Source organism: Hydra viridissima, unplaced genomic scaffold (assembly GCF_058129835.1).
Source record: "Hydra viridissima isolate aposymbiotic clone 2 unplaced genomic scaffold, HvirCarnegie_v1 scaffold_8, whole genome shotgun sequence".
NCBI classification, from domain to species: Eukaryota; Metazoa; Cnidaria; class Hydrozoa; order Anthoathecata; family Hydridae; genus Hydra; species Hydra viridissima.
In genome coordinates this window covers 10477783-10487925 of record NW_028324307.1, presented here as the reverse complement: position 1 = coordinate 10487925, position 10143 = coordinate 10477783, and the positions used below count along the sequence as shown (strand labels likewise).

The window sequence follows — 10143 nt, the reverse complement described above, 5'->3', positions numbered from 1 at the left end:
CCTCTTGAAACCCTGAGATGTTCACCAAGATAATCTATCCTCATTTCACTTCAAACAGTTCTTTTTACATTTAAGTCTTAGATAAAATGAAATTAAGCAAAACACTTTAAATATTCAATAAAAATGCATCAACCTTCATTCATAATTATTTTACGTATTTTACATATATACTAAACATACGAAATATTTGTACGAAATATTTATATATACATATATATATATATATATATATATATATGTATGTATGTATGTATGTATGTATGTATGTATGTATGTATGTATGTATGTATGTATGTATGTATGTATGTATGTATGTATGTATGTATGTATGTATGTATGTATGTATGTATGTATGTATGTATGTATGTATGTATGTATGTATGTATGTATGTATGTATGTATGTATGTATGTATGTATGTATGTATGTATGTATGTATGTATGTATGTATGTATGTGTATGTATGTATGCATGTATGCATGTAGGGGAGAACCTTAATGAATGGGACGATTATTGAATGGGACAAACTCAGATTCTTATACAAGCGTTGATGTAAGGATATTCAAATTCCTGTAACAAAGAGTGATAGAAACAAGAACTCAACTGACCGACTCATCCATCCTATTGCTTTATGACCGAAATGACAATGGATGTTATTGTGTTTTCAAATGTAAAAAGTAATTTTTAAGAATGTTTTTTTTTTTTCTGATTTTGCAGCAATTTTTGAAGTTATGGAAAATAAAATTCCATGCTTAAATAAATAGCAGTCTCTTGTACTACAGTGAGTAAAACATTCAAGCTTAATTAATGGTGTTTTTGGTGTGACTAATCATTTTTGGATAAAGTGATGCGCATATTGAATGGGACAAAGTACTACCTATTGAATGAATTTAATAAAGTATTATTTACAGCTCAGCAGAGGGATGCTGCTGTCCCTTACTTTTATCCCCATGGGTAATGGGTATTATTTACACACTTTTATACTGCAATATTTTACTTAAATAAAAAGAACTAAATATAATAGTCTAAAATTTGAAAGTTCTACTTTGATTGAAATTTAATTAGAGTTAAAATGTTTAAAGTTAAAAATACTTTTTGTGTGGTCTTTATGTATGTATCTATATATTTAACTACATTTAAAATTAATAAACTAATTTGAAAAATGATTGAATTAAATACGTTTATTTTTAAGTCTTTTTTGTTTGTCCCATTCAATGAGGCATACTTAATGAATGGGACAAATGTCATGCTCCAATAAAACTCTCTTTTTACCAATAGCCAAATGCAAATCCTTTTTTTTTTGTTTTACTATATCATTGAGCAAGAGTCGGTGATTATCAAACATATTTAAATATATATATTAAACAATTTTATCTACGTTTAAAAAGCATTTTGCAAAAGCTGTCCCATTCATTGAGGTTTTCCCCTATGTCTGTATGCATATATGCATCCATGTATACGTTTTAAAAACTTATTACTCTGTAAAAATAAGGTTTGATGAAAATCCGAAAGGTTTTAGCAAACGGGAAATGTAGTTTTTGAGAACTTTTTAGGTATGAGAAGGCCAGTTTTGAACTTTCATAGTTTGGGACTTCAACTATCTGCATTACTTATTTCGGTGTCATATTATAAAAGTTAGAGTTGGCTCATAAGAAAATGACTTGTATAAGCTTTTTTTTGTCATAGTTGATTTCTAGAGTTTTCCCTACACTAACGGGCCAATTTGTAAATTTTCATCGCCCGGGAGATCGAAATCTTTAGGTTTAGTATTATACCGTGTTTTTATTAATCAACATTCTGTGAGTAGAGCATGGACTGTATGATTCTGAGAAATGAAACAGGATTTAAGAAAAGCCAAATAATACTTTTTTTTTTTTTTTTTTTTGCATTCTCTACGTTTGATTTAGAGATTAATAATTATTAATCAAATTATAATCAAACTAAATGATTATAATCAAAGTTTGATTATAATCAAAGCAGTCAGTATGAGCTTTAGCTTTACATTCTGATAAAGATTTTTGTACGAGTAATTTTTTTGTTTCGAGCCTGGACACAAACTTATCTTTAACTTTCATACTTGCTTTTCCCCTGACAACAAAAGCAACTTCATTCCAAACATCCATCAATATTTTTATGTATGATGCTCTTTGTTATTATGATTTGGTTCCTCTTTTCAATTAACTTTGAGTAAACATTGATCATCAAGTACTTCACCAGAAAACTTCTTTTATTTTCATCATCTGTTTCTTGTAGAAAAAAACCATCTTTATGCAAATTTTTTATGAATAACTTTGATACAAGGAGATCTTTTTAAAAAACTTAAAAAAACTCCGAAAACTTTGATCCACCTCTCTTTTTTGTTCTGGAAGATGTTGAATTTGGTTATATACTAATCTTTACAACTTGTAGTGTATTGACAACATAAGTTGTTCATTCAAATCAGGGAAAAATTTGGAAATAATTTTTTTTTAAATATATTAACATGCATATCCTAAAAAATTGCTTGATTATGTCTTGATGATTTCAATTTTAAAAAAATACTCAAAATAGTATTTATAATCACTTTTCTAAATTTACTCTAAAGTTATAGAATATTAACTTTTTATTCTCTTTTTGTCAAAAATAAATTAAAAAAAAAAAATTTTCCAATACTAAAAATGTCGTTAACTTTTTGTTTACGATAAATTCAAATAAATTTTTTGTTCACAATAAATTGAAATAAATTCTCCGCAAATAAAAATTCTTCTTACTAATTTGAACTTCTGATTCATTTTTAGCAAAATATTATCAGGCTAAATTATGGTTTTAACAAACTCTGTAAATCCTTTGAAGCCTTTTGTAACTTCTTTTTTAATAACGCCAAAATTTCCACGTGAATACCGATATTCCAAAAATTCTCTTGATCATAATTACCTGTATTAGCCCTGAAATTACTATTGTTGAACACATTATGATGGAAAACATCATTACATTGAAATTGTTCGATTCCTGAAGGTGAAAATGTCGGATTCTTCTGCTTTTGTAATACTTCAAATGAATTTTCATTTGATCAGCATGCAGAGATAGTAATGCAAGTGATCTCTAAAAAAAAAAAAAAAAAAAAAGAATGAAAGAAAAATTTCCAACCGCTTTAGAACCTTAAAAAATGCAGCTTTAGTACGTATTTTTTTATACCTGCATATACTTAGAGTCGTTATTTTTTTCTTTTATGCTATTTTCTGTCACCTCTTTCATTGTATCAAGGAAAACCTGCTCTTTCATGGTATCATTACGAATACCAATTCTTTCTATTACTGATGTCCATATCTTTTCTTTTTCGTTAACCAGCTCCTCTAGCATTTTATCTTCGTGTGATATTGGATTCCCAGAAGAATCGACTTCATAATCATATTCAAAAGAGACGAGAATAGAAGAGCGGAAGTTATAAGTATTGTAGAAACAAAATCCGTAATCTCCTTCGGAGCTAGTTTGTCGAGTGACTCTGTGTCTCCTTATTCGTTGTTTTGTAAGAATATGATTTTCATTCGGACCCCAGAAAGATATATCGAAGTCATCAACACTCTGCACAAATGAAAATAAAGAAAAAAGGTCTTGAAGAATAAACATATTATAATAATCTTTATATAATCAAATGATATCATTTAATATTTAAAATATAAATGCTGTGTAAATTTGGGAAGGAAAATAAGTATAGAAGCTTAATTTATCTTTTTGTGTGATTTAACATTTTTAAAGTTCAGTAAAAGCTGCTTCGAATTTGCTTACCCTGATTTCAGCTGCAATCCATTCGCCATATTTCTTATAAAGAAAGAAGCATTCTTTCTTGCCAGCACTTACTTCAATGTTAAGATATTTTCCAATGCTCTGACTCACAAACGCTAATATTACTACATAACGTAGCATTATACACCCTTAATCTAGGAGTATTGCCCTAGAATGGTTGATGCCAGTAGGAAATATGTAACAGACAAGCGATAAAATATTTCTGCTCGCCGTAAAAATGTTTTTGAGATAACTTCAAGATTAACATATTTTTCTTGAAATAAATTATCAGTGCAAAAAAGCATTACTTTTATGACGTTTCACTTAATCCTACTTTCTAAAGAGTGATGAGTAATGTGTCGCAATCAACATTGAAGTTAATTTTTTTTTTTTAAATAATTTAGTAGACTTAACCATACAGCTTTTAACTCAGGTTACCAAATTAAATTTCAATAGTCAAATGAGAAAATAAAAAAAACCTGGTTAATTTGGAAAGTATGCAAATACAAGTACAGGATATTTTAAATTTGGTACAATAAGAAATGCATTCGAAAAACCACTGTTTTTCTTTTATATTGGACTATTTACTTATATTTATTTACATTAGGAATAACATGTTTGTTTTTAAATTTATAATTACTGTAGGTAATCCTAAATTGCCATATACTTAAGTTTGTAAAGTTCCTAGAGCGACTTTGAAAACTTGAGTATTTTGAAAATTTCTTTTTAAATTGCTTTTTTTTTTCTAATTTGCAATTTGGAGTGATCGACTTGTAGATCATAATGTAGCAAATTTGGAAAATTTAACTTCATCACCAAACTCCTCAGAGCAGAGATTTTATTTTTTAACTTAAGTATTAGGTAAACTTTTTTACCTTTCTAGAAACCCTTCTGGAGATCACCGACATATATCGCGGTTGTCGTAATCCAGTATTTGGTTCAAAATATCAGGTGGAAAATAAAGAAGTTTTTTTGCGATTGGTTTTTCTGGCAAACAGATATTCATTCTTTCAGACAGTTTTCTAATCACTTTATTTGCTTTCGATGTTTTAATTCATTTCTGTAGATAGAATCCAGACCTTAACAACATATTTATATGTGAAATGACCCCCATAGGAATTGGCATTCATTTCAACTAATCTTTTTTTGTAGTAGTTTATAAATTAAAAGTTGTAAAAAAAACTGTTACCTGTAGATTATGTCACAAAAAAATATTTTTTTTTTTTTTTGAAGTTTTTGAAATATGATATTTTGAAATTTTTTCTTTTTTTTTTTGAACTTTTACTAACTTTTAAAATTGTCCAATAAATGAAATTTTTTAAGATTAAATCTGAAAGGGTTTCACAATTTTTAATCAATACAGCCGCAACCAGCTGCGTCTTTAATCTTGGGCCAGAACTTTGAACACACACCATTGATGTTGGTAATCATAGGCCCTTACCTCAAATAACACTCACAATAAGAACTTGAGAGGGTTTAAATCAGGTGAAGAAAGAAGCAAGATTTGGTTTGGCCATAAAGTCATGGGCTCAGAAAGCCAGGTACCTGTCAGGGGTTTGTAGGGGAGGGTAGATTTAAGTTTCTGTTGAGATAGAGAATCAGAAAGTTTATTTAGTGAATATTTGTACATCTAACAGTATTTATTTCTTGAAGAAATAAATCTTTCATAAAATACTGTTAAAATCTTTCTCTGCAAAAAGATTACATATACTAATATAAGATATTAAATTGAATTTACGACTGGAAAAATAAATTATGTTAAAATCAAGGTTTTTTGCTTAATTATACATTTCTCACTTATTTTATTCGTGTATTACTATAACAAAATTGTATTCCTAGGTCATCTAAATTTTCCACATTTTTAATGACAACCGTTTGTAGAAAAAACTCTTTAGAATGACAACTTGAAAATAACCACTGAAAATAATGCTTCCACAGAGAATAGAGGAGAAATTAGTGACATAAGATTTGTTATCTTCTTGCAAATACTGGTGAAGACTTGTTTTGTATTTATGAACGTTAATAAAATCATAAACACGATCTAAATTCCATGAAATTAGCAGCAGTTTTTCCTACAAACAAAACAGTAAAATTTAAGAAATATCTGAATAAAAAAAATCTCGTTATTTTTACGTTGAAAGACAAAAAAAATACCTTAAGCACTGCTTCTGTTGCGTTATCTTTTTGAGGTTCGTAATTTCGTAATTTATTCATATCAGGTGCATTAACAATAAAAGAGTTTTGGTCTTCTACTTTTACAACACGTGGAATGTTCATGATGGTTGCTTTCTTCTGTTTAAAGATTTTATCAATTAACTCACGTTTTTCTTGAGATATCTTCTTTCGCAATCGCCCTAATAGCGAAAAGATAACAAGTAAGCATTTTGATTTCAATATCAAAAGTTGAAGATAAAATTAGAGATAAAAATTAATAAAACAGTTTTTAAACTTTTTTTTCTTTACACGTGCCGTTTTTCCCATTATGATTTAAGGGTGAATCAACACTTTGCTCAACAATTTCAACACTCTCTTAGCAATTTGACGATGAAAAATTTCATGCAGTAAAGTTTATTACAGCAGAAAAATCTTTAGATGTATCGAACCCGGTTGTTATAAGTCATGGAAGGAACTGGAAAAAAAACAGTCTGTTAGTTACATCCTATCAAGCTCTTCACTTTTTCCTACATATTTAAAATTAATTCTTCATTGTTTTGCATTGTTGGCATTGGCCTTCCCCTCTCCCCTCTTCAATCCTCCAATAAAACTGCTTGTTCTTGCCTGTTTTCAATTCCTCTTAGAAAAAACTGAATTGAAAACTCTGATTTACAATATCATAGAAGAAAGTTGACAAGTTTTAGGAAGAGCCTTGAAATTTAGTTCATTAAATTTGAATTCAAACAAATGGTCGAGAAGAATTAACTTAAAGATATTGAAGCAAATGGTAAAAAAGGCTATAACACACAATTCTTTCCCTGCAATTAAAGCCGCTCTTTTAGCTTTAACATTTCCAATCCCTACATAACAGTTAAAAGGACCCAAAAAGACATAATCAACTTCGAAATCCGAACGGATGTAAGTAAAATGCCGAATTAAGCTCAAGCGTACTCCTACAAGCAGCACACAAAAAGCACACAAGTAATACAGTAAAATCAAAACAAAACAATCGCAAAAAGAGACTTTACAATGCAATTTTTAAAGTCTAATAACTCAATCATTTCTTATCCGTTAGGGTTAACTTTTTCGCAAAAAAAAAAAAATGTCTATGGACTTCATAGGCTGAATCAACAGCCTTAATGCATGCAATAAATTTACCTTCAGGTGATTCGTCTAAATGTGCGTCGTAATCTATGCCGATAATAATTTTTTTTCTGTATCCATATATGTTGTGAAAACAAAATGCGTATTCACCAGCTATGTGAACTTGTTCGTTAAGCACTAATGAAACCATTTCTTCTTTCTTCATTATAATCTCTTTTCGCGGGGAAAACATTGTGAACAAAACTTTCGGGGCCCCAGATAAAACCTGCATAAAATATTTAAGGTTAAATCTTCTTTAAGTAATACTTCTCTCAAATGTTTAAAAGCTACTCGCCTGCAGCCCGACATTCATTCTATCCCCCATAAATCTCTCCATGTATACGCAATCGTGTTTTCCATCCGGTAGTTCCAAATTCAAATGAAAGCTAACGCAGCGATTAAACAGGATAGCAATTATCAAAATGATCCCATTCATTCTGTTTGGAAGCTATCAAAAAAAGTTGCAAAGATTGCATCATATATATATATATATATATATATATATATATATATATATATATATATATATATATATATATATATATATATATATATATATATATATATATATATATATATATATATATATATATATATATATATATTGTATTCATATTGAATATAAAATCCGATAGCATACATTTTTATATAACGGATGAAATTTAAATTGAAACAAAAAAAATCAGAGCTTTATGAAGACAAATATTTTTAATAAAAAATTATGTTGAAATTATGCAACAAATCCATGGCGCATGACGGAACGGCTTAAACTTAATTGCAATTGGTATTAACTGTCCGTAAAGATAAAGAAATTCTATTCAGCTAATTTTTACTTGAATTGGTTTAAAGATTTAGAAAACTAAAATTTAATGTCAAAAAACAGGTCAATTCTTTTGCTCGTCACTCTTAATTCTTGAAATTGAAAGTAATAACAATATTGCATAAATACCTATTGTAATCGAATTTTTAACTAAACTTAAGAATATGCCCACAAAATATTTGAAACAAATCGATTTCTAATTGCTGTCGTCATTTTTTATTCTTCCGCTGCACTTGACTAGTCATTCATTTATCTATTTAAAGAAATCGCTTTTAAACCAAAAGTTATAAAAAGGTAAAACGTTGGTAATTTTTTTGTTGGTGCTTCTGCGTAGGAAAACATCATTTGCCTTAACATACCAGTTTTAAATTCTGACGGTCAAAAGAGAAAAATTATCACAAATTTTTTTTTTTTTTTAAAGCGTTTAAACTCAAACACAAATTTTAAAGTAAGATTTTTATCTTTGACTCATGCTTAAAAGAAAAAGGTGAAGTGGACAAAGCTGTTGCATCCGCAATTAATAACTTATTGAAGCGTTTTCTGCTTAGAGAAATTTTTGTAAAGATCCTTTGCAAACGAGTTCAAATATAAAGTGGAGAGTTTCTGATTCTTTGTGAAAATGTTACATAATGTTATTTAAAATCCTTGGTATCTAAGAATTGGAAGAAGTATCAAGCTTTTTGCTCCTCCATTCTTCAATTGCCAGTGTGAGAGTATTGATGAGTAAATTCCCAGTGTGAGAGCATTGATGAGTAAATGTTGATATTTTGTCATCATGGGAACTCAATCTGATGTCTGGTTTAGCCAAAAACACATACCCTATAACCTGGCTCTCGAAAAGTTAGGTTTCAAGTTTTGGTGGTGATTGTTCCAAAGGGACAAACAAACACACACAAACAAACAAATTTCTAGCTTTATATATAAGATAATTAATTATATTACGGTTATTATTATAATACGGTTATAATTACTATATTACGGTTATTGTTCTTATATTACGGTTATTATAATTAAAGTTATTGTAATTGCATTACTGTTATAATTATTTTACTACAATAATTATTATATTACGGTTAATTTTATAGTTACAATCATTATTATAACATTATGCCTATCATTACTAATTATTATTATAAATTTTGTTACTATAATATTAAGGTTAACATTTTTATTTTGCGGTTATTATTATCAAAATAAGAGTAATAAAAAAACAACAGAGCAAAAGACACATTCAATTTAACGCATCAGAATCTGTTTATATTATAAAAAAGGAAAGTTATTTTGCTTTCGGCTCCCTTGGGTGTAGCTCTCAACAGGGCACATATTCCCATTTTGCACTTCTGCAACATATATTGTTTTGTTTGGTCTTTTGTGATACCTCCGACTTTCCAATTAGGGTAATCAACAAGTATACCATCGCTCCATTTCCATCTTGAGTTTTCACCCACTTTATTAGGATCTCCATTAAGAGATAACTTCGAATGCGCTTCACTGTATAATGCTAACAGTAAAGAAAATGCTACTCTGATCAGAATTTTTGATGCATGCGAAAAACCGCAGATAGAAATCGAGAACACTTATTGTTGGCACATAAATTCTAGAAGAATTACCAAACCATTTCCAATCCAAAAAATAAAGATAAATTAGTGGCATAAACGATTTTTACTTTTAAAAAAAGGCAATACTAGTATGACTATAATTAAATGATAATAATACTAGTATAACAAGAAACTAAAGTAGCAATCTAATAGTTATAGTAATAAAAACAGCAATAAGAATTAAAACAACCTCAGTACCAGAAAAAACTATAATAAGAATAGTGGTAACTGTTAAAAGTGATAGTAAAAAATTAATTATTGTGAAGGAGCATGTTGAAAGTGATATTTATTATTTAATTATTGTATGTGGGTGTTGTTAAATGTGTTATTTGTAACTTAATTATTGTTATTATCGTTAATGCTCAATTTATTGGTGCGTGCTCTCCATAGATCTCTTTTTTATTATATATTCTGTTGGTGGAGCAGCATAGACACTAGGGCATAGTCAGATCCAAGATCCGGAACCGAATACCCAGGTACCTATACCAATTATTTACATCTATTTGGCTCGGAAATTCGGTTTCCGTTTTTTTTTTTTTTTTTACATAAAACTTTTTATTATGTTGATGCACTGATCTCAAAATATAACTGGATAGCCTATACGGGAAATTTTTTGAAGCCAGTTTTGGCCTCCCAAGATGACGGCGGAATTAAGGAATGGTTATGA

The 10143-nt window shown here is 28.7% G+C and overlaps 3 protein-coding genes across 4 annotated transcripts in view; all 3 read right to left on the bottom strand.

Annotated features, from left to right (window-relative positions):
* Positions 1–10143, bottom strand: part of LOC149884966 (uncharacterized) — a 748071-nt gene that overhangs the window by 117270 nt on the left and 620658 nt on the right. The window lies entirely within an intron of this gene.
* On the bottom strand, positions 1865–4050 carry LOC145197023 (uncharacterized). Its single transcript, XM_080073744.2, has 3 exons — positions 3765–4050; positions 3174–3560; positions 1865–3080 (listed from the first exon to the last, which is right to left on the bottom strand). Exons 1-3 carry the CDS (start codon positions 3900–3902, stop codon positions 2850–2852), a joined length of 756 nt encoding a protein of 251 aa, XP_079929870.2. The 5' UTR covers positions 3903–4050; the 3' UTR covers positions 1865–2849.
* On the bottom strand, positions 5363–8030 carry LOC145197022 (uncharacterized). Of its 2 annotated transcripts, none has more exons than XM_090096731.1 (5): positions 8008–8030; positions 7354–7506; positions 7074–7284; positions 5916–6115; positions 5363–5833 (listed from the first exon to the last, which is right to left on the bottom strand). In XM_090096731.1, exons 2-5 carry the CDS (start codon positions 7492–7494, stop codon positions 5606–5608), a joined length of 780 nt encoding a protein of 259 aa, XP_089952857.1. In that variant the 5' UTR covers positions 7495–7506; positions 8008–8030; the 3' UTR covers positions 5363–5605. The 2 variants fall into 2 exon arrangements, with proteins under 2 accessions (XP_089952857.1, XP_089952855.1); XM_090096729.1 differs by lacking the exon at positions 8008–8030 and adding an exon at positions 7699–7721.